Raw genomic sequence first — 25,573 nt, 5'->3', positions numbered from 1 at the left:
TCAAAGCTAGGACAGGCAGTTTTAATCAAACTATTGTGTCCTATTGAAAACCAAGTGTTTATCTATCTCAAAAAACTGGAACATTGTAGATTATCCAGAAAAAGTCAGGCCTGTGTTGGCTTTCTAAAGCCATGATGTAATCTTGATACCACTGTTGGATTACCTTGACCTCGGCCACTCTGTCACCAAACGACTGTTAATGCTGGTGAGTAATTGATGACAGGCTTTGCCTTGGCTCCAAAAAGGTTGAAGCCTGCCTCCCGGGTCACATTTTGGACATCCTTGATGTAGAGCAGTGTTTTTCAACCTTTTTTGAGCCAAGGCACATTTTTTGCGTTGAAAAAATCCAGAGGCACACAACCAGCAGAAATCATTAAAAAAACAAAACTCAGTTGACAGTAAAAAAGTTGTTGTTGCAATTGTTGGATATGAATTTAAACCATAGCCAACCATGCATCACTGTAGCTCTTGTCTCAAAGTAGGTGTACTGTAATGACCTGTCACATCACGCCATGACTTATTTAGAGTTTTTTGTTGTTTTCCTGTGTGTAGTGTTTTAGTTCTTGTTTTGCGCTCCTATTTTGGTGGGTTTTTCTCCTTTTTTTGGTATTTTCCTGTAGCAGTTTCACGTCTTCCCTTAAGCAATATTTCCCGCATCTATTTTGTTTAAGCAATCAAGAATATTTCAGTTGTTCTTATCCTTCTTTGTGGGGACATTGTTAATTGTCATGTCATGTTTGGATATATATTGTGGACGCCATCTTTGCTCCACAGCAAGTTTTTGCTATCGTCCAGCATTCTGTTTTTGTTTACTTTGAAGCCAGTTCAGTTTTAGTTTCGTTCCGCATAGGCTTCCCTTAGCTTCAATGCCTTTTCTTATGGGCACTCAACTTTTGTTTATTTTTGGTTTAAGCATTGGATACTTTTTTTTACCTTCACACTGCCTCCTGTTCTGTCTCCCTGTAATGTTTGTCTGATCTTGAATGGGATTGTGCTGAAAATTGTAATTTTCCTGAAGGAACTCTCCTGACGGAATAAATAAAGTACTATCTAATCTAATCTAATCCTGCTGTTTCCGACATCTACAAAGCAATTAGCTGGCGGCTGCCCCCTACTGATATGGAAGAGTATTACGTGGTTGGTCTGCCGAGCTCTAGACAGCACTGACTACAATTACTGGTTTGAAAAAAACATTTTTAACCCCAATAGGTGAAATTAGATAATCTCTAACGGCACACCAGACTGTATCTCACGGCACACTTACGGCAAAGTGGTTGAAAAACACTGATCTAGAGGAAGTAAACTCCGTGGCAAAGTTACTGTATGTGAACAAGCAGAAGCATCACCGCCGTTGCCAGTGGCGAGCAGTGAGGGAGGCTTCCTGCCCGAGCAAACTGGTCGAAGCTTTCCAATTTCTGGCGTATCGCACCAGGGCCGAGGCATGTGATGGCACAGCGTGCTACACCCCTGATGGGGGAATTCGGTCTGGTATAAGCCAACGTGTCCACCATATTGAAATATCCTTCCAACAGACCTGCACTGTACGCCTTGGTTACATAACTACCTACATCAATGCCTGACAATTGGACTGCAATGTTGATAGTAGAATCAGACGCCTTGAAATCAAATTGTCAAATAGTCGACTATTTTAAGACACTCCTACAGTCATTCTTCCTTTCCTTTGTCTTTGCCTTCCTGCACCAAAAGTGCAAAATTATAAACATTATCATAAATCAGCAATAATGTGACCGCCTTTCACCATTTAAAGACTCACAGGCTTTTTAAAGTCTGCACTTTTGCCTGAGTGGAAAGAAAGCACCTGTGTGGCTGCGCCATTACGTAACGCCTCCTATTGTGCTCGCCCACATCCGCGAGGTCAAAGACTCCCGAGAGTTAAAGACCCTGCTGATTGCACAACGTTTAAACGGGAAGCGGTCTGAAGTTTAACGACCTCACTGTCAGAGCCTATCTCAAACAATCAGTATACGGTTAAAGTGATAGTGTATGATTGTGCAGCACAGCATCAATGAAAGGTTGCTGAAGAAGCACCTAAGTGTGAGTTTTTGTTTATGAAACCTTACTGATAAAACATTAAATCAACATCCTTTCTTCATTCATTCTGTACTTCATAATCCACATTTGGTGTTTTTCATGAATAAATTAGGTGTTATGACTAACATTGCATAATATAAAATGAACAAAAACATTACACTTCTGATTAGTAGGAATGAGCCTGAGCAAAATGTTTGAGCTATAAGAGCAGAGGAACCCATTAAAAACTCTTAGCAGGGGTGTCAAACTCATTTTTATTTAGGGCCACATTGCAATTATGGATACCCTCAGTGGGCTGCTTGTAACAATGAATATAACCATATATTTTCTTTAGACTATTTGCATAGGCAAATGTTTTTTATTGTTGTATTTTTCCACATACAGATTTGATGGAACACCCATCCATCCATCCATTTTCTACCGCTTATTCCCTTTCGGGGTCGCGGGGGGCGCTGGCGCCTATCTCAGCTACAATCGGGCGGAAGGCGGGGTACACCCTGGACAAGTCGCCACCTCATCGCAGGGCCAACACAGATAGACAGACAACATTCACACTCACATTCACACACTAGGGCCAATTTAGTGTTGCCAATCAACCTATCCCCAGGTGCATGTCTTTGGAAGTGGGAGGAAGCCGGAGTACCCGGAGGGAACCCACGCAGTCACGGGGAGAACATGCAAACTCCACACAGAAAGATCCCGAGCCTGGATTTGAACCCAGGACTGCAGGACCTTCGTATTGTGAGGCAGACGCACTAACCCTTAAGTTGAAATAGTAAGTTAAGATGACAAGCAGATATTGAAGACTTTTTTTGATAACCATCTTCTTGCCTTATGGGATTATATTAAAAAGTTTAGAACATATGCATTTACATGCAGTACATTCAACTTGAGTTTTTCCAGCCTTTTGCAGGCCACGTAAAAGTCACGTGTTGGGATACATAAAATCATGCAACGTGCTACATCCATTTTCTACCGCTTGTCCCTTTTGGGGCCCAGGGCGTGCTGGAGCCTATCTCAGCTGCATTCGGGCGGAAGGCAGGGTACACCCTGGACAAGTCACCATCTCATCACAGGGCCAACACAGATAGACAGACAACATTCACACTCACATTCACACACTAGGGCCAATTTAGTGTTGCCAATCAACCTATCCCCAGGTGCATGTCTTTGGAGGTGGAAGGAAGCCGGAGTACCCGGAGGGAACCCACGCAGTCACGGGGAGAACATGCAAACTCCACACAGAAAGATCCCAAGCCCGGGATTGAACTCAAGACTACTCAGGACCTTCGCACTTTGAGGCCCATGCACTAACCTCTGTCCCACCGTGCTGCCCAAAAATCACCTGACAGGCAATGTTATGTTAATTGTTATATTTTTGATTGATTTCTTTTTCTTCCTTTGTAAGATTTTTTTATGAATGAAATAAATAAATTAACTGAACTGAATTTAAAAAAAAATCACCAGGCTGGCCACAATATATCATGTGGCGGGCCACGTAAAAAAATAAAATGACGGGATGCATAAAATCACCTGGCATGCAGCATATTAATCACGTGGCGGGCTACATAAAATCACATGACAGGTTAATTGCTTTATTTTTGTTTGTTTTATTTTTCTTCCCTTTTTAAAATTTTTGTTAAATGAAATAAATAATCAAATGAACCGAACCGAACACAGGCAACATAAAATCACGAGATTCTACACACATGACGGGCAATGTAAAAATCATGTGACGGGCTACATAAAATCACATGGCGGATCACATTAAATCATGTGGTGGTCTACATGAAAAAAAAATCTAGTGATGGGTTGCATAAAAATCCCATAGCGGGCCAAATCTTGTGGCCTTGAGTTTGACACCTCTGCCTTAAAGTCTTAAGTGTACATTTTTGATGACAATTCATGCATAAAAATCATACATATTGTTTTAATTTAGTTGTAAATATCAGTAATGTACATGCCGCAGATGAATAAAAAATGTAAGTTTTGAAAGTGTAAAAAAAAAATTAAAATTCATTAATATGATTTTGACAGCACCTTTCCTCTGACCCCAGGGGGGGTAAAATATTCCTGGAATCTTTCTAAAAGGAGGACAATTTCTTTCCACCTGTTAAAAATGCTGACATATGCTACATAATACATAAAGCATATAACAGAGGCGGGTCTCTATGAAGCTTGACCAATTATTTTTTTTCTTTTGGCCTGACTGAGATTTCCATTCTGTTCCATGTACACCCATAACTTCCAAAGCAAAATTATAAATTATTACACCAAAAGGTTGTTTAAGACATTGATTGGGCCACGTTGCTCACCCTGATGAACTCTGTGAGGGTGTTGTAGATGTATGCTCCGTGTGGCAAGAAGAAGCAACTCCCAGGACTGAGATCATGGAAGAAAAACAGCTCCTGGTCCTGGAAAAGTACAGATAAAAATATATCATTTGAATAATATATGAAACTCAAGGGTGCTGACTAATAGGTCTGCTCAGCGTGACAGTGCATGCAACAAAACACAAGCTATTAATATGGAAGCGTGTGGTCATTAGTGGCAACTGGGGGGTTCCTGCTGTGCCTCCCAGGCCTGGAACCATTTGGGGCAAGCAGATGAATCACAGCAGTTGAAATCAATGGAAAAAAGTGGTTCCTGCTGGTACAAAAAGGTATTGCACTCTGAACATTCGCCAATTTACTTTGCCAATCTTGCGATGGTCTCTATTCTTGGCCTCCTCTTGGAAACGTTCCCACTCTTTGAGCATCTTGGAGTCAGGGAAGGAGATCCCGTAGATCCTCTGCAGGGTCTCCATGTCGGAGCGACCCTCCCAGTAAGTGGCAGAGTTCTGAATAAAGAAGAATACAGGGATAAGCGGTAGGAAATGGATGGATGGATAGACATATTACTGGTTCCAATTATGTGTACATTTGTGGTCACTTTATAAAAAACATGCTATATAGTGTATGAGGGTTAATTTGTTTCTTTATTGCAAAAGCCTTTTTGGACACTGAATTTATGTAACTTAATTTTTTGCACTTGAATTTTTTTTGTGAACTGAATATTTTTACAGCACATTATGCTGACAATTTAAATGAAATAAAATGTGTGAGTACTAAGTGAGTATTCAATGTGTAAAAAAATAAATATAAATTCAATGCAGAAAAAATGTCATTTATGAAAATTAATAGTAAAATAATTCAAAGCAAAAAAAATCAGGGCAGAAATATCTGTTGCTTCAAAAATCACTTCTGGTAAATTAAGGAATTAATTTTTATTTATTTTTTTCCACATCAAATTATGATAATGGTTTCATTAAATACATTGAAAAAATGTGTTTAAAAATTCAGTTGGCTAAAATACAGTGTTTTAAAAATCTGTGAAAAAAACTGTTGTATATAAATTCAGGGTAAATAAGTCAGTATTTAAAAATTAAATGAAAAAAACAATCAATGCAGAATTATTTGTTGTTTCAAAACTTAAGACCCATTGCGTGTAAGTCAAGGAATCTTTTTTCCTATAATAGTTTAATACACTGGATTTTTGTACAATTAATTTTTACACACTGAATTTTAGGACACTGAATTTTTAAACACACGTGTCTCACAATTTTTTATTAAATGAATTTGTCAGCATAATTTTATATTTCAATTCACAAAATTCAAACGCAAAACATTCAGTTACATAAATTGGATTTCCATAAAAAGCTTTCGTAACAAAGACACAAACTCCATAACAGCTCACCTTATAGATCTTCATGGCCTTGATCTTGCCTGTGTGCCTCACATGTGGACCCCTGCAGAGGTCAATCAGGGGTCCGCACCTATCGAACATTCATAAGGGGACAACCAACTTAGCAATGACGACATTTATTTCATTTGTGTTATAATTCAACCTGATGTTACATCGGTTAAACACACTGTACCTGTAGACTGTAGTCGTGGGCGTGGTGACCTTTTCATTCAAGATGCGGCACTTAAATTTGTTGTACTGGAGGACGTAAAAAGCTCATGAACAGAATTGTCTACACATTCAAGAAAGTAACCTCCACCAAGGCTTACAATATTTCTTCATACGGCCAGTAATGTTTTTTTTTTCAAAACAATTGTTTCTTCAACAATGATAATTACGTTGTGTTCTATTGTAGCCTATTTTACTATCTATTCAACAGAAAAGAGTGACAGGTTTAGAGGAAGTGATTAGCTGGAGAAATGCATTTTTTCATTAACGTTAAAAGACAGAATTATTCTTGGTTTTAAAAAAAATAATTGTGAAGAATTTTTAAGATATAATATTTTCGTGTTAGTTATTCTGAATGCATGAATACATTTTTCAAATAAAATGTATTCAGCTTTAATATGCAATGTCGTGTCTACCATTCGTTATGATATGTAAATATTGATATACTGATATTTTCTCCAGGAAAATTACATAAATTGTGTTATCTAGAAAGCGGTCAGAATTAATCGATCCAACTCAATTTATTTATTTGGTAATGACATTTACTGGGAGTGGATTTATGCAACAGCTGTGATGAAATAACAAAAATTGTCAAACTTTTGGCATGTTGAAAGAAATGTTTGAATAATGTGTTTAGTGACTACAGAAAAAAATTGAATGTATTAAGACACTTGTGTTTTAGGTCATAGTAAGATGACATTCAGAATTTATTTGAATTATTTTTTTTTCGGGGTTTTGCCAATATTAATGTAGTGCAAGTAGATTAGGTCATATAAAAGCAAGATCATGTCAGTCTTTAGCTACTTTTTTTTTTTTTTAAAGAATTATTAAATCTGTATAAACATGCTGATTGAAATTAAATCATTCATTCATTCACATGTGGGTATCGGGCCACCTGTTAGAGATAAAGAATTAACTAAAAATTTATTTAATATTTTTATTAATATTTATATATATTTAACAACATTTAATTAATATGATATTTACTAAATTCATATTTAATTCACTTCTTTATAATTAAATACGCACAGCAATATTTAAGGAGTGGCGTGTGGTAAAGCGGCAGACAATATTTGAGCCAATTAAAATTGAAAATCCATATTAAATGTGAAGGACGGTGATCATTGTGTAACTTTCTGAAAGATATGAAACTCCAATTGAAGGTAGCCATATGCTCATTTCTATTTCAGCCTTGGAGGAGGTCTCCTTTGTTCTTGTACTTCTTATTTAGAAGAGTACATCTCGGTCTCCCTCACCTTGAACATCTTCAGCAGTGTCTCCTTGGTAACCTCCAGCCTCTCGAAGGGCTGTTTCTCCTTCACCACACTCTTGCACAAAGTTTCCAGCTCACCAAACTGCATGCTGGACACACTTCTGGAGACGATAACAAAAAATTTCAATTGTTTTTTTTTTTTTTTTATTAAACGGGGTCATTATCTTCAGGGATTTGAAACACAAAACATTATCCTCTCATAAAAAAATACAATATAATGTAAGGTGAAAAAAGTCCATGTATTATAATTAAAACATTTCTAAACATCCATCCATCCAACCAACCATCTTCTTTCGCTTAACCGAAGACAAGTCACGGGGGCAGCAGCCTAAGCAGAGAAGCCCAGACTTCCCTCTGCCTTGTTTAAACATCCATCCATCCATCCATCCATCCATTTTTCTACCACCTGTCCCTTTTGGGGTCAAGGGAGGTGCTTGAGCCTATCTCATGAAAAACTATAACTATATTCAATAGGAAGACATAATTAACCTACTTGAGCAATAGAAAGTAAGCTTGGATATATTTTAGAGCAGGTGTATATATAATACTTTTCCACAAAAGTAAAATGTTTTTAATACACATTAACATTGATCCAACACACTGTAGTGTTGTTTAGAAATACTGTTAAAAAACAAACAAACACAAAACAACTATATTACTGGATTCATGTTAGCATTTAAGATAGCTAGCGGTTAGCACTCTAGTAGCTAGCTATCGATTAGCACGTAAACTGCCAACTAGGGATTATCGCTGTAGTTGGAAGCAATTTGCGTACTTGTAACCAGCGAGCGTTTAGTGCTCTACTTGCCAGCTAGCCATTTGCAGACTAGTTGCCAGCTAGCCATTTACAGACTAGTTGCCAGCTAGCGATTAGTGGACTAGCTGCCAGATAACGATTAATGCTCTAGTTGCCAGCTAGCGATTTGCGCTCGTTAGCAGCTGACGATTTGTGGACTAGTTGCCAGGTAGCAATTTGCGCCCTAGTTATTAGCTAGCGATTTGCGGACTAGTTGCCAGTTAGCGATTTGCGGACTAGTTATTAGCTAGCGATTTGCGGACTAGTTGCCAGTTAGCGATTTGCGGATTAGTTATTGGCTAGCGATTTGCGGACTAGTTGCCAGGTAGTGAATATTTGCTAGCTGGCAACAGTATTAATAATAATAACAATAGTAATATTAGTAATAGTTTTTAATGTTTTAATCCAAAAATATACTACTTATAAAAATGAAAAAGCAAAAAAGTATATAAATATATACGTATTTTTTTTTATCAGATTCTCATAACTTATGAATACACTTAGAATCGGAATGAATAAAAATTGCGAATTGGATGTGAATTAAGTTTTTTGAGCACCCCTTTTGATTGATTGAGACTTTTATTAGTAGATTGCACAGTACAGTACATATTCCGTACAATTAACCACTAAATGGTAACATCCAAATAAGTTTTTCAACTTGTTTATGTCGGGATCCATGTTAATCAATTCATGGTAGTGAAATGATTAACCTAGTGACAACCTTTATTGATTGCCACAACATAATCATAGAAAATAAGACAATTACTGCAATTTAACACATCCATCCATCCATTTTCTACCGCGTATTCCCTTTGGGGTCGTGGGGGGCGCTGGTCCCTTTCTCAGCTACAATCGGGCGGAAGGCAGGGTACACCCTGGACAAGTCGCCACCTCATCGCAGGGCCAACACAGATAGACAGACAACATTCACACTCACATTCACACACTAGGGCCAATTTAGTGTTGCCAATCAACCTATCTTTGAGGTTGTTTGCTCAACGTAAAGTGCTTTTTTACAAAAAAAAATCTATTGTTATTATTATTATCCCCAGGTGCATGTCTTTGGAAGTGGGAGGAAGCCGGAGTACTCGGAGGGAACCCACGCATTCACGGGGAGGACACGCAAACTCCACAGAGAAAGATACCGAGCTCGGGATTGAACCCAGGACTTCTCAGGACCTTTGTATTGTGAGGCAGACGCACTAACCCCTCTGCCACCGTGAAGCCCACTTTAACACATATAGGACATAAATAAGACCTAATATGCAAATAAAATGCCAATAAGCGTTTAAAAAAAAATTGCGATGTAGTGAAGCTGCACTATTTTAAGATCTATTTGACGGAGGGACGACTAATAAAAATGGTTGTGGAAAGGTGAAGAGTGTTCCTACTTTTGTGAGCTACTCCGTGTACCAAGGCCTCACTTACTTTTGTCCATCCAGGAACATGTCGTAATAGAAGCCGTTCTCTATGGGGGGTCCGTAACATAAACAACCTCCATAGAAGTGCTCCATGGCCTCGCCCAGGATGTGAGCGCTGGAGTGCCAGTACACCTTGAAAGACCAAGGAAAATAAGAACGTACTAGCGGCAGCATTAAGTCTGACTGAGGTTTGCTTACCGCCTGAGCGTCCTCGTTGTCAAAGCGTAAGATCTCCAAAGAGCAGTCGTGCTCTAGAGGTCTGTCCAAGTCCCACAGCACCCCGTTCACGCGAGATATCACCGCGTTGTCGGCCAGGCCCTTACTGTAGGACAAAAAAAAAAAAGACTTATTTAAGCGGAGCAATGTTATTCAGAACCTTCAATCTAGTTCCACTTACCTAATGTCACAGGCCAGCTGGTACGGGGTGGTGACCCAAGATGTGCCCGTCACTTTGCGCCCGTCAGGCAGCTCCACAGTGATGGGCTTACCTTTGGTCGCTCTCTCGGCCAGGAGGGCGTCACTCTCCTTCTTCAGTTCCTCGTAGAGGCTGAGGCGCTCGGTAACATAAGCGGGCCAGGCTTTTAACTGTGTGACCAAGCAACATCGGCAGTAAGGTTAATTGTTAAAACATCTAACTAGGAAGAAGCTATTTCCATGAAGCTGAACGTGTCATGTTGCGCCCTACAAAGTGTCTATATCGTAAGTATTGTTCTTATTACACACCAGCTGTTTGATTGTTACATTCAGCTTAGTTGTAGTTTTCATGACCAAATTTGAAGGTGCAGAACTCGCAATGTAATATAACTAATGCCAATAGCAAAATAAGCAGGGCCAGGCTTTTAACTGTGTGACCATGCAACATCGGCAGTAAGGTGAATTGTTGAAACATCTAACTAGGAAGAAGCTATTTCCATGAAGCTGAACGTGTCATGTTCCGCCCTACAAAGTGTCTATATTGTAAGTATTGTGCTTATTACATACTACCTGTTTGATTGTAACTTTCAGCTTAGTTGTAGTTTTCATTACCAAATTTGAAGATGCAGAAATCGCAATGTAATATCACTAATGCTAACAGCAACCAGTCTATTACAAATTCAATATAAATTAGCATGAAGCTAGCGCATATTGGAGGGGTGTAGCCTTACTTTAGGTTTGAGTAGGGCTGGGCGATATATCGGTATATACGATATATCGCGGATTTGTCTCTGTGCGATGTAGAAAATGACTATATTGTGATATTCGAGTATACGTTCTCACGCAGTTGCTTTTAGCTGCGGGCATTTACACTACAGGCTCTTCTCGCTCTTTCCTGTCTCTCCTTCTCACAGACAAGCAAGCGCCCCTTACATACGTCACATACTGTCACGTCAAACGTCACATACGTATACGCCCTCGCGGAGTAGAGAGGTAGCGGCATGGGTAACGTTAGCTGTGATGCTAGCAGAGCCGTGCGAGTGGTAATACGAGAGAAAGAAGGTGCCAATGAAGAAAGAATTAATTCCCAAGAAAAACAGCAGGAGGTCCATCGTCTGGCGGTGGTTTGGCTTCAAGTTGGAATTTGTCAAACAGACAATCGTAGTTTGTCAAGTGTGGGCCAAAAGCGTTGTTACCAAAAGTAGCATTACTGCTAATATGTAGCATCATTTGATAAGTCACCTGCTAGAGAATGAGGAGGTGCTTTCTATGCATGTCAACATCGCCGTTTGGTGCCACACAATCAAAATGCAGAGGCAAACATTTCCAGATCAACACCGTATGAAAAAAAATAGTCAACAGAATTTAATAACGTCCCTAGTTTAGATTGATTGATTGAAACTTTTATTAGTAGATTGCACAGTTCAGTACATATTCCGTATAATTGACCACTAAATGGGAACACCCGAATAAGTTTTTCAACTTGTTTAAGTCGGGGTCCACGTTAATTAATTCATGGTAGAACCTACCACATAGTGAAGGACAAACACTATATGATTTCCTATTATGTAGCTCATTTTTATTTCACACTTAAAATGTCTCTGACAATCTTGCACTTTCTGTTTTGGAAATGACATGAACGTTTGTGCCACTGCTTAATAACTGTTTAATGAATACAGTTTTGGTCAATTGACTTAGTTGTGATTTCCTTCTCTGAATGAAAATTTTAAATGAGCATATATTAATGCAAGAACAAGAATGTTTTAATGTAGACACATAGAATCATCATCCTGCTGTGATTATCAATCAATTATATGCATCAAGTGTTAATTCAAGGCCAAGGCAAAATATCGAGATATATATCGTGTATCGCGACATGGCCTAAAAATTACGAGATTTTTAAAAAAGGCCATATCGGCCAGCCCTATGTTTGAGTCTTTTCTACCAAGCATACTTGCTTTGTTGGTGTTGAAAATTGCAACATTACTTCGAGGTTTTGGCTGAGTCCGTCCGGAGTGCTGCTTGACTGAGACCAGGTTTACGCTGCAAGCCAAAGTGGCCCAAATCAGATTTATTTTAGATCTGATTTTTTCCAGCTGACTGTTTACACTGCAAGTAAAATGTGATTTTTATTAGACTCAGTGTAAACGTGCACAGGCCCCAATGTGGCCTTGACGTCACCTGCATGCACACCCCGATATAGTGAAAACAAAGGAAGTTGACCAGAAGGAAGTCACTACAACTACAAAATAAAACAAACGTTGCAACACCTTAAAACAGGGGTCTCAAACTCAATTTACCTGGGGGCCAATGGATGCAGAAACTGAGTGAGGCTGGGCCGCAAGAAAAGATTTCTAAATAAAAATCTAACATGCACTTTTTATTGAATTCACCTTCTTTGAATGGCTTTCCCGCCCTAGCAACATACTTGCCAAACATCCCGATTTTTCCGGGAGACTCACAAATTTCAGTGCACCTCCCAACGCAACTATTTTCCTGAATTTGTCCCGATTTTCACCCGACCAACAATATTAAGGGTGTGCCGTGATAGCACTGCCTTTAACGTCCTCTACATGTCATGTCATCGCATCAGCCTATTCATCACTCTAACAGTGTACCGGCCCACCTACATGTTCTGCAGACACAAGTAAGTGACTGCAAGACATACTTGATCAACAGCCATACAGGTCACACTGAGGGTGGCCATATAAACAACTTTAGCACTGTTACAAATATGCACCACACTGTGAACCCACACCAAACAAGAATGACAAACACATTTCGGGAGAACATCTGCACTGTAACACAACATAAACAAAACTTTTCCGGGCTACAATATACACCACCTGAACCGACACACGGGGGGCGTGGGGGTTAATGTGTGGGGGGCGGGGTTGGGAAGGCGGGGTTTGGTGGTAGCGGGGGTGCATATTGTAGCCCGGAATAGTTAGGGCTGCAATGGATTCTGGGTATTTGTTCTGTTGTGTTACGATGCGGATGTTCTCCCGAAATGTGTTTGTCATTCTTGTTTGGTGTGGGTTAGTGATGGGTCCGGCAACACCGATGCATCGGCGCATGCGTCGAGCTCATAGAGCAAAACCCCGCACCGCTTTTAGAAAGTCACATGACAAATCATTAGCTGTTTATGTCACGTGACCGATACGCGAACTGTGTCAAACTGATGCCTGTGCGCCAAACTGTGTTTATAAGGAAGCGCGTCTGTCAACGAGATGCTGCTGCCAACAGAATCGCCGCACTTCTGTCATTGGTCATTTGTAATTTATCGTCGTCGGAGATCATGGAACAGTTTCAGGCCAAAAGAAAGATTTCCGCCGTGAAATAATAACTAAGAAGAGGAATCGTCTAAAATTGAATACGTTGGAAAAACTGTTTTTTTTGTTTTTTTTAAATAAAAAATTCTCAGTCAACAAGCATCCTAATTCACAACACGTTCTCTTATATTTCCATGTTATGATACATGTTCACATTATTTATTGACTGTATCTAAAAGAGGTAAAAATACATTTTTATTTAAATGAAGATATGAAATAATCCTAAATGAAATACAATGACCTGGTTTATATTATTGTATATACCAGGTCATAAAATCAGTGTCAGTTGAGTCGGTCCATAGGTTGCCTAGAGGGATTTTTAATGTCCAGCAAATGTCAGTATTTAGTGACACAGTATCGACACAGTGTCAATACAGTTTTGCAATGTGTCGAAACGCTTCATGACGCTTCATCAACCCATTACTAGTGTGGGTTCACAGTGTGGCGCATATCTGTAACAGTGTTAAACGTGTTTATACGGCCACCCTCAGTGTGACCTACATGGCTGTTGATCAAGTATGTCTTGAAGTCACTTACATGTGTGTTCAAATGCCAGATACATCTTATGACTAGGCTGGCACGCTGTGTGTACAGATTGTAGCGGGCGTTAAAGGCAATGCCATCAAACCACGACCTGAACATTGATTGGGTGAAAATCGAAAGATATTCCAGAGAATGGTTGTCATGAAATTCAGGAGTCCCCCTGAAAAATGGGAAGGGTTAAGCACTGGTGGAGGACTTTGTCACATGGTGTGGAAAGAACCACCTACAGCTCAATGTGACGAAGACCAAGGAGCTGGTTGTAGACCTGGGAAGGAGGAGGAGTACTCCGACGGCCCCTGTTTCCATCAAGGGGGTGGATGTGGACATGGTTGAGGATTATAAATACCTCGGAGTACACATGGACAACAAGCTGAATGGGTCAAAACACGCTGAGGCACTCTTCCTCAGGAGGCTAGGATCCTTCAACGTCTGTACAAAGAGGTTGAAGATGTTCTACGGGTCGGTGGCGGCGGGCGCCTTCTTGTACGCCGTGGCCTGCTGGGGCAGTGGGCTGAGAGCGAGGGACGTAAACAGACTGGACAAGCTGGTAAAGAAGGCCAGTAACGTGGTGGGAGTGGAGCTAGACTCTCTGGCGGTGGTGTCAGAGAGGAGAAGTTTAGCAAAGCTCCTAGCCATTATGAACACCTCCCACCCACTTCACTCAGACCTGGCGGAGAGAATGAGCACGTTCAGTGGAAGGCTCAGACTCCCAAAATGCAACATGGAACGACACAGGAGGTCCCTTATACTAACAGCCATCAGATTGTATAATGCATATGTTCCTTCTTGGCTGCACCTAAATGTAGAATATACGTATAATATATGTATATCATCCATATTTTATCTATATAATATGATATAAATTATATTATTTATTATTATTATTGTCTATTGTGAGCGAACTGTGGTGCTGAATTTCCCCCAGGGATCAATAAAGTACTTTCTATTATATTCTATTCTATTTTAAATATGATGCTGTCAAGCGCCATTCATAAGGAATCAATAAAGTACTATCTATCTATCTATCTATCTATAAAAACTTGCGGGCCGCACTAACATAATTTTTTCATATGAAGGTGCGGGCCGCAAAATAACGTCTTGAGGGCCGCGTGTCTGAGATCCCTGCTTTAACCACTATGCCACTGAGTAGGTAACATAGATGACTGTGGGATAGTCACCTCTTTTGCAGCTGATCCATTTGATGGCTCTTTCTTCTGCTTCTTCTCTTTGTTCTTGTCATTTGCTTTACTTTCTTGGGTGGTCACCTGCACCATTTAAACAGTGATTGACATCATGGCAACTTAATATAGACTTAAAGGCCTACTGAAACCCACTAATACCGACCACGCAGTCTGATGGTTTATATATCAATGATGAAATATTAACATTGCAACACATGCCAATACGGCCGGTTTAGTTGACTAAATTACAATTTTAAATTTCCCGCGAAGTATCCTGTCGAAAACGTCGCGGAATGATGACGCGTGCTTGTGACGTCACCGGTGGTAGCGGATATGTTCTTCCAGCACCGATCACGGCTAAAAGTAGTCTGTTTTTATCGCATAATTACACAGTATTCTGGACATCTTTATTGCTGAATCTTTTGCAATTTGTTCAATTAATAATGGAGACTACAAAGAAGAAAGATGTTGGTGGAAAGCGGTGTATTGCAGCCGGCTGTAGCAACACAAACACAGCCGGTGTTTCTTTGTTTGTTGTGAAGCTTTAATATGGAACAGAGCGGTCAAGCGAACATGGTTCTCTACCACATATCAACTGGCAGGTTTCGGTGAAAAAATTGTGGTAATAAGTCGGCTCTTACCGTAAACATGAGCGGAGCTTGTGTCATTCATCCTGCAGCTGTCAAAGAGGCAGCTGCGACTTTCTTAGCTCCTCCGTGGCTTCCCTCAGAGACACTGGCGGTCACCACAACCCTCCGACTTTCAGGTATGACTATATAATCTCACTAAAACACTAGTAACACAATAAACAGATAAGGGATTTTCCAGAATTACCGTATTTCCTTGAATTACCGCAGGGCATATAGTATGCGCCTGCCTTGAATTACTGCCGGGTCAAACTCGCTTCCCAAAATAATTTGCGCATGCTTAGTATTACTGCCTGGTCAAACTCGTGACGTCACGAATGACACTTCCCCTGTCATAATTTTCAAAATGGAGGAGGCTGATTTCAATACCGGTAATTTCAAATCGCATAAAGGGAAGAAGATTAAGACCTATTCAGTAGGGTTTAAGGTCCAAGCTTACATCACACTCAAATTTGTACTGCATACCTTTGGTAAGTGCCGAAGTGAGAAGAGATTTTAAAATAATTAGCGCATGCTTACTTTTACCGCATTCCTTTGGTAAGCGCAGGAGTGAGAAGAGGTTTTAAATTAATTAGCGCCCCGGCTGCAATTCAAGGAAATACGGTATCCTAGTAAATGTGTCTAATAACATCTGAATCGCTCCCACTGCCTTCGTCTTTTTTTTCCCTTCTTCTAGTCCTTCACTCGCACTATCCTCATCCACAAATCTTTCATCCTCGCTCCCACTGCCTTCGTCTTTTTTTTCCCTTCTTCTAGTCCTTCACTCGCACCATCCTCATCCACAAATCTTTCATCCTCGCTCAAATTAATGGGGAAATTGTCGCTTTCTCGGTCCGAATCGCTCTAGCTGCTGGTGGCCATGATTGTAAACAATGCGAGGATGTGAGGAGCTCTACAACCAGTGACGTCACGCGCACATCGTCTGCTACTTCCGATACAGGCAAGGCTTTTTTATTAGCGACCAAAAGTTGTCAACTTTATCTCATGATGTTCTCTACTAAATCCTTTCAGCAAAAATATGGCAATATCGCGAAATGATCAAGTATGACACATAGAATGGACCTGCTATCCCCGTTTAAATGATAAAATCTCATTTCAGTAGGCCTTTGAACCCCAATTCCAAGCCTTGATGCTGAGTGCCATAGATCAGTGGTTCTCAAATGGGGGTACGCGCACCCCTGGGGGTACTTGAAGGTACGCCAAGGGGTCCGTGAGATTTTTTTTAAATATTCTAAAAATAGCAACAATTCAAAAATCCTTAGAAAATATATTTATTGAATAATACTTCAACAAAATATGAACGTAAGTTCATAAACTGTGAAAAGAAATGCAACAATGCAATATTCAGTGTAGACAGCTAGATTTTTTGTGGACATGTTCCATAAATATTGATGTTAAATATTTCCTTTTGTGTGAAGAAATGTTTAGAATTAAGTTCGTAAATCCAGATGAATCTCTATTACAATCCCCAAAGAGGGCACTTTAAGTTCTCGTGGCGTGTTGGATCCATATGGATTGAAATTTCACATTATCATGTTAGACCCGCTCGACATCCATTGCTTTCGTCCTCTACAAGGTTCTCATAGTCATCATTGTCACCGACGTCCCACTGGGTGTGAGTTTTCCTTGCCCTTATGTGGGCCTACCGAGGATGTCGTAGTGGTTTAGATTGTGGTTTGTGCAGCCCTTTGAGACACTTGTGATTTAGGGCTATATAAGTAAACATTGATTGATTGATTGATTGATACTTCTATGTGTAGAAATCTTTATTTATAATTGAATCACTAGGTTTTTTGTCAAGAAGTTTTTAGTTATTTTTATAATATTTTTTGTCCAAATAGTTCAAGAAAGACCACTACAAATGAGCAATATTTTTGCACTGTTATACAATTTAAAAAATCAGAAACTGATGACATAGTGCTGTGTTTTACTTCTTTACCTCTTTTTTTCAACCAAAAATGCTTTGCTCCGATTAGGTGGTACTTGAATTAAATAACATTTCACAGGGGGTACATCACTCAAAAAAGGTTGAGAACCACTGCACTAGGCCACTGAGTAGGTAAAATAGATGTCTATGTGGGATAGTTGTTGTAAGCATTTCACCAATCTCGCGCACTTTGCAAATTTGGACGCGATATGACAGCAAAACAGTCTGTCAACACTGCATAGATGGCATCAAGGCCTATTTATCCAAGCGTGAGGGTTGGGAAACGAAGGTGTTTGACGAGGGAAGTGTGGATTCAGGCCGGGTGGCCTATTTCAAGTTCCAGGTAACCTCACATTATTATATTTTCTAAATAGCAAACCAAGTTCTGGTAGTAATTTGAGTTTAAGTTTATTTCGAACATGCAAGCATACAACATGATACATCACAATTTCCAGTCTCTCTTTTCAACATGTTCGAAAAGGAATAGGAAGAAGCAGAGCTTATTCAATCCTACCCCTTTTCTTTACATAACACTTGCTAAAACTTTTGTTCACTTCCTGTTCTCAATGTATTCATAATGTATACTCCATAAATAATCACAATAAAAATAAATAGATAAATAATTGGTGAAGTAAGTTTTATTCCGTATGATGAGATAAGTAAGATTATTTTGAGAATGAATAAAATCAGAATGTTTATCACGGTTCTTCTTCTTTGTACTTTGTAAACACTTCCAGTTTGAAGAGTTTCTTGAAGTGGATGATATTACTACATTGCTTCGCTTAATGCATTCCATAATTTAATTCCACATACTGATACACTAAAAGTCTTAAGTGTTGTACGTGCGTACAAATGTTTTAAATTACATTTTTCTCTAAGATTATATTTCTCTTCTTTTGTTGAGAAGAATTGTTGTATATTCTTGGGAAGCAGGTTATAGTTTGCTTTGTGTATAATTTTAGCTGTTTGCAATTTCACTATGTCGTGGAATTTCCGTATCTTTGATTCAATAAATAAAGGGTTTGTATGTTCTCAATATCCAACATTATGTATTATTTAATCAATCAATCAATCAATCAAGGTTTATTTATATAGCCCCAAATCACAACTGTCTCAAAGGGCTGCACAAGCCACAACCACATCCTCGGTTGAGCACCCACATAAGGGCAAGGAAAAACTCACAAAAACTCACAACACAGTGGGACCTTGCTGTAAATGACTATGAGAAACCTTGGAGAGGACTGCAATGGACGTCGAGTGGATCTAACATAATAGTGAGAGTCCAGTCCATAGTGGATCTAACATAATAGTGAGAGACCAGTCCATAGTGGATCTAACATAATATCAATCATCAATCAATGTTTACTTGTATAGCCCTAAATTACTAGTGTCTCAAAGGGCTGCTCAAACCACTACGACATCCTCGTTAGGCCCACATAAATAAATAAATGATAAATGGGTTGTACTTGTATAGCGCTTTTCTACCTTCAAGGTACTCAAAGCGCTTTGACACTACTTCCACATTTACCCATTCACACACACATTCACACACTGATGGAGGGAGCTGCTATGCAAGGCGCCAACCAGCACCCATCAGGAGCAAGGGTGAAGTGTCTTGCTCAGGACACAACGGACGTGACGAGGTTGGTTCTAGGTGGGATTTGAACCAGTGACCCTCGGGTTGCGCACGGCCACTCTCCCACTGCGCCACGCCATAAGGAAAACTCACACCCAGTGGGACATCGGTGACAATAATGACCCAGTGGGACGTCGGTGACAATGATGACTATGAGAACCTTGGAGAGGACGAAAGCAATGGATGTCGAGCGGGTCTAATATGATACTGTGAAAGTTCAATCTATAATGGATCCAACACAGTCGCGAGAGTCCAGTCCAAAGCGGATCCAACACAGCAGCTAGAGTCCCGTTCACAGCGGAGCCAGCAGGAAACCATCCCAAGCGGAGGCGGATCAGCAGCGCAGATTCTATTATTATTATTTATTTATTATTATTTATTATTCTATTATTATTCTAACTGATCTTTTTTGTAACACTGTTAGTGTTACAGAAAAGTGTTAGTTTAGTCTGTAGCTTAGTCGTGTATGTGCACTGTATAGTGATGAATCCAATAAACATTTGATTTGATTTGACATTAAATTTGAAAAATGCGGTTGCGCATTTTGCAAATTGCGCCCATTGGTATTGTGCTTACAACATCGTCACCTCTTTTGCAGCCGATCCATTTGATGGTTCTTTCTTGTGCTTCTTCTCCTTGTTCTTGTCATTTGCTTTACTTTCCTGGGTGGTCACCTGCACCATTTAAACAGTGATTGACATCATGGCAACTTAATATAGACTTCATCTGTTCAGTTAGTGGTCAAACTACTTTGACCCCTGCCTGTAATACATATAATACCCCTTTGACAATTATCCAGCACCTTTTTAGCAGCTTTGTTGTTGGTCTGCACGCCTTTCTTGACATTTCCGCCACCTTTCTCCAGCTCCGCCTGCAGACCGCGGCGGAGATGCAGTAGCCGGTACTTCAGCTTCTCGTTCTCCGACCTCAGGTCCTCCAGCTGCGGAGAGACCTCCCCGTCACCCGCGGGGCCCACATTCCGGGCGAGTCCTTGCTGGAGAGCGGAGATTTCCCCGGCGAGGACATGAATTTGCTTCTCTTGAGCTGCCAAGCGTGTCGCCAGACAGTCCGCCATCTTTAAATGACCACCAATGTCGCCCGCTATCCGTGAAGAAGACGGAGTTCCGTTGACGATTTTGACGAAATAAAAGCCACTTTTTTTTTTTTTTACGTTGTCTGAACGATAAAAGTCGTAGGATTAAAGTGGCATTGAACTCCTATTACACAATAGTGAGTATTTTTTCCAGCATATTTTCATTAAATCCTTAGCATATACGATAGCCCTTGTTTACATCTTTCATTTTTCCCTCGAATATTATTTTGAAGTTTACGGGCTTCCATACTGCTTCCGCCAGAAAATATCCCCCTTAGCAGGGGTGTCCAAACTTTTTCCACTGAGGGCCACACACGGAAAAATTAAACCATGCAGGGGCCGTTTTGAAATTTTTCGTTTTCAAACCATAACAAAATATATGGATTATATATTTTTTTTTACCTTTAGGACTCCCAGGGACCATAGAGCAGTGTTTCTCAAATGGGGGTACGCGTACCCCTGGGGGTACTTGAAGGTATGCCAAGGGGTACTTGAGATTTTTTTTTTTAATATTGTAAAAATAGCAACAATTCAAAAATCCTTTATACATATATTTATTGTATAATACGTTTGTACTTCAACAAAATATGAATGTAAGTTCATAAACTGTGGAAAAAAAACAACAATGCAATATTCAGTGTTGATAGCTAGATTTTTTTTGTGGACATGTTCCATAAATAGTGATTATAAAGATGTCTTTTTTTGTGAAGAAATTAATTAAAGATTTAAGTTCATGAATCCAAATGGATCTCTATTACAATCCCCAAAGAGGGCACTTTAAGTTGATGATTACTTCTATGTGTATATTATTATTTATAATTGAATCACTTGTTTATTTTTCAACAAGTTTTTAGTTGTTTTATATCTTTTTTTCCAAATAGTTCAAGAAAGACCACTACAAATAAGCAATATTTTACATTGTTATACAATTTAATAAATCAGAAACTGATGACATAATGCTGTATTTTACTTCTTTATCTATTTTTTTCAACCAAAAATGTTTTGCCCTGATTAGGGGGTACTTGAATTAAAAAAATGTTCACAGGGGGTACATCACTGAAAACAAGTTGAGAACCACTGCCATAGAGGGTCTCCATCATTAACATGTTAAAAATAAGTAAAATTATTATTTCAAATGTTTATGTAAAGCTTACAGTAAATCTTTATATCAACTTCAGGTTGATATAAAGTTTAAAAAATAGGTTTTATGCCTTTTCAGTCAAAGACAACTTGGTTTTTTTATAGTAAAACTGAAATATGTAGTATTTCCCCCATTGCCCAAAACATTCAGAAAGCAATGTTTGATCTGAATTAATTGATTGATTGATTGATACTTGTATTAGTAGATTGCACAGTACAGTACATATTCCGTACAATTGACCACTAAATGGTAACACCCGAATAAGTTTTTCAACCTGTTTAAGTCTGGGTCCACGTCAATTCATGGTAATTGGAACCCTAAAAATATCAATAATCCAGGACACCGCTGATTTAAATGTATTATTATTTCTGAGTAATCACAGTGAAAAAATAAATAAAATCCCACTAAATATCTTATAGGGATCCAAAAAGGTCCCCTCACTCATAAAGTGATACATTTTTCTTTTCATTTGTTTTACTTTCAACACTTAAGTTACGAGATCAACTTCAGATATACCGGTATCTGTCTATTTTACGTTTGAACTATTATTTTGTTTGTTTTATGCTCTTTTGCCAAAGAAAACACTGTTTTTATATGGCAACCACACAATATAGGCACATAATATTTTCCACATAAAACATTATAAAGTGAAATATTTGAAGTAATTGGAGCCTTGCATAGGTCAATAATTCATTATATTTTTTTTTTTATTTAACTTTTTTTTTTTTGCGTTGGCAATAAGAGCAAAATAAAGAAAGACGAAAGTAAAACAAACAGCCTGCACGGCAGCCTTTTATACATTGCAACTTTTCCCTGTTAGATTTAACCTCATTCTACTTTTTTTAGTGTTCTTTTTTTTTTTTTTTTGCAATAGCATTTCCAGAATGTGTGGCGGGCCACTAAACAATTAGCTACGGGCCGCAAATGGCCCCCAGGCCGCATTTTGGACACCCCTGCCCTAAGGTAAATCATAATTATGAGAATAAAAAGTCATAATTATATGATTAAAAACTCGTATTAATTAAACCCAAAAAAAACCAAACATCAAAATTATGAGATAAAAAGTCATAACTAAGGATAAAAGGGTCATCATTATAAGGTAAAAAGTCGAAATTTTAAGTTAAAAATTCGTATTAACCAAAATAAAAAAAACCGAGATAGAAATTATTAATTATAAGATCAACAGTCAATAATTGTGACATTAACAGTTAGAATTATGAGATAAGAAAGTCAAAAATATAACATAAAAGTCGAAACCATTACATGAAAAACTCATAATTATGACAAAAAAAGTCAGTTATAAGATAAAAACTTGTATAATTGAAATTAAAAAAAATTAAATTATGAGGTAAAAAGTCATAACTAGAAATAAAAGGGTCATAACTATGAGGTAAAAAGTTGAAATTTTAAGATAATTCGTGATGAGACAAGAAAGTCAAAATTATGAGATAAAAGTCGAAACCATTAAATGAAAAAGTCATAATTATGAGATGAAAAGTCAATTATAAGATAAAAACTCGTATAAATGAAATTAAAAAAAAGTTAATTATGAGGAAAAAAGTCATAACTAGGAATAAAAGGGTCATACCTATGAGGTAAAAAGTCGAAATTTTAAGATAACAATTCGGTATTAACGTACATTTAAAAAAATCGAGATAAAAAGTATTAATTATAAGATCAATAGTCATTAATTATGACATTAACAGTTATACTTATGAGATAACAAAGTCAAAATTATGAGACAAAAGTCGAAACCATTAAATTAAAAAGTCATAATTATGAGATAAAAAGTCCATTATAAGATAAAAACTCGTATTAATACTTTTTTTAAAAAAATCGAAATTATGAGATAAAAAGTCATAACAAGAAATAACAGGTCATAATTATGAGATGAAAAGTGTACATTTTAAGATAAAAACTTGTATCAACGAAAAAAACACACCTAAATAAGAAATATTAATTATAGTCATATATACTCTTATTAAATAAATACATTAAAAAAAAAATCGAAATTATAAGATAAAAAGTCATAACTAGAGATAAAAGGTCATAATAATGAGGTAAAAAGTTGAAATGTTGAGATAAAAACTCGTGTCATTGAAATGTTAAATTATGATATAAAAAACTCGAAATTATGAAATAAAAAAAGTCTTAACGATGGGATAAAAAGTCATAATTATGAGATATTCTACACAACAGTCACAGTAGCAGCTCTAACTCTAACCGTAACACCTGTTCCCTTAAAAAAAACGTTTTATGTATATCAATGCAACATATCAACATTCATTATTATAATAATATCCATCCATAATTATTATTATTCCATTTTTATTTACAGTACACACGACAGGTGTAACGCAGTACCGCAGTACAAACGCTGGGAGGCGGTGTCACCATTTCCATGGGGTTTCAAGTCACGTGACCGCGGCTTTGCAGGCGTGTATGCCGACTGACAGCGATGTAAACACTCACTTTCCCCCTGTAGATATCATGGATTTTCAGATGTAAAGGTGCGTAAAACCTGCCCTATTCGGTATGGAAGACCCAGTTTAGTTTAGTCTTACGGGTAGTGAACAGCTTATTTTGACAAATTGTCATACATGTTGTTATGGTGCACCAACATAGCTTTCTAGCTAGCCATAACTTCAAATACTGTTAGCCTGCAAGTACTTGTGATTATTATGTACTATTTACTCTTTACTATTTAGTTTAAATACACTTCCAAGTGTGTAGTTCCTCATCTAGCTCAGCCAAATCAATGCAGTATTGCTCTTTAACCAGTACAAAGTCCACACCCAGCTTCCTTCCTTTTTATTATGGTTATGCCTCCATGACTGCTTCAGGCATTGTTTCAATAATAATTTAATAATGTACTTGGGGACTCGTGGAAATGAAACATGGACGCTGTAGTACAGGTTAGGATAAAACAAACATGTGTGTATGACAGACTGCTTGCTAATACTGAACTAGTTTGCCTGTGTCATTGCAGCCAAGACCTCCTGGATAGTCGGTGGGCATGGCCTCGTCTTCCAGCTTCGGCCCTCCGAAACTGGAGGATTTCATCCTGACGGAGCGGCTCGGCAGTGGCACCTATGCCACCGTCTATAAGGCCTACAGAAAGGTGAGATCCGACTTAACAGCTCCTTCTTCCTTTCACTTAGGGCCGGGCGATATATCGATATACTCGATACATCGTGGGTTAGTCTCTGTGCGATATACAAACCCTGTTTCCATATGAGTTGGGAAATTGTGTTAGATGTAAATATAAACGAAATACAATGATTTGCAAATCCTTTTCAACCCATATTCAATTGAATGCACTAAAAAAAACAAGATATTTGATGTTCAAACTCATAAACTTTATTTTTTTTTGCAAATAGTAATTAACTTAGAATTTCATGGCTGCAACACGTGCCAAAGTAGTTGGGAAAGGACATGTTCACCATTGTGTTACATCACCTTTTCTTTTAACATCACTCAATAAACGTTTGGGAACTGAGGACACTAATTGTTGAAGCTTTGAAAGTGGAATTCTTTCCCATTCTTGTTTTATGTAGAGCTTCAGTCGTTCAACAGTCCAGGGTCTCCGCTGTCGTATTTTACGCTTAATAATGCGCCACACATTTTCCATGGGAGACAGGTCTGGACTGCAGGCGGGCCAGGAAAGTACCCGCACTCTTTTACTACGAAACCACGCTGTTGTAACACTTGTCTTGCTGAAATAAGCAGTGGCGTCCATGATAATGTTGCTTGGATGACAACATATGTTGCTCCAAAACCTGTAATTACCTTTCAGCATTAATGGTGCTTTCACAGATATGTAAGTTTCCCATGCCTTGTGCACTAATACACCCCCATACCATCACAGATGCTGGCTTTTGAACTTTGCGCCTATAACAATCTGAATCTTTGTTCTGGAGGACACCACGTCCTCTGTTTCCAAATATAATTTGAAATGTGGACTCGTCAGACCACAGAACACGTTTCCACTTTGCATCAGTCCATTTTAGGTTAGCTCGGGCCCAGCCAAGCCGGCGGCGTTTCAGGTTATTGTTGATAAATGGGTTTGGCTTTGCATAGTAGAGTTTTAACTAGCAATTACAGATGTAGCGACCAACTGTAGTTACTGACAGTGGTTTTATGAAGTGTTCCTGAGGCCATGTGGT

At 38.6% G+C, this 25,573-nt stretch overlaps 2 protein-coding genes across 3 annotated transcripts in view; one reads left to right on the top strand and one right to left on the bottom strand.

The window, feature by feature from the left end:
* LOC133536195 (threonine--tRNA ligase 1, cytoplasmic-like) overlaps window positions 1-20,371 on the bottom strand; it is a 30,428-nt gene extending 10,057 nt beyond the window's left edge. Inside the window, exons 1-11 of the mRNA XM_061876529.1 lie at window positions 19,976-20,371; window positions 19,761-19,847; window positions 14,961-15,047; window positions 9,891-10,078; window positions 9,692-9,815; window positions 9,501-9,625; window positions 7,260-7,377; window positions 5,969-6,033; window positions 5,788-5,866; window positions 4,745-4,891; window positions 4,368-4,466 (exon numbers count right to left, since the gene is read on the bottom strand). Of these exons, the coding sequence (XP_061732513.1) occupies window positions 4,368-4,466; window positions 4,745-4,891; window positions 5,788-5,866; window positions 5,969-6,033; window positions 7,260-7,377; window positions 9,501-9,625; window positions 9,692-9,815; window positions 9,891-10,078; window positions 14,961-15,047; window positions 19,761-19,847; window positions 19,976-20,248 (1,392 nt within the window). The 5' untranslated portion in view covers window positions 20,249-20,371. The remainder of the gene's footprint in view (window positions 1-4,367; window positions 4,467-4,744; window positions 4,892-5,787; window positions 5,867-5,968; window positions 6,034-7,259; window positions 7,378-9,500; window positions 9,626-9,691; window positions 9,816-9,890; window positions 10,079-14,960; window positions 15,048-19,760; window positions 19,848-19,975) is intronic.
* Window positions 20,372-23,811: 3,440 nt separating this feature from the next.
* Window positions 23,812-25,573, top strand: part of ulk3 (unc-51 like kinase 3) — a 42,203-nt gene continuing 40,441 nt past the window's right edge. For both annotated transcript variants that reach the window (XM_061876565.1, XM_061876555.1), the window contains exons 1-2: window positions 23,812-23,917; window positions 24,397-24,528. In XM_061876565.1, coding sequence (XP_061732549.1) covers window positions 24,424-24,528 — 105 coding nt within the window. In that variant the 5' untranslated portion in view covers window positions 23,812-23,917; window positions 24,397-24,423. The remainder of the gene's footprint in view (window positions 23,918-24,396; window positions 24,529-25,573) is intronic.

This window comes from Nerophis ophidion, linkage group LG02, assembly GCF_033978795.1.
Source record: "Nerophis ophidion isolate RoL-2023_Sa linkage group LG02, RoL_Noph_v1.0, whole genome shotgun sequence".
In the NCBI taxonomy this organism is placed as follows: Eukaryota; Metazoa; Chordata; class Actinopteri; order Syngnathiformes; family Syngnathidae; genus Nerophis; species Nerophis ophidion.
Note: the sequence above shows the minus strand (reverse complement) of the source record. Positions and strands in the feature narration are given on the sequence as shown.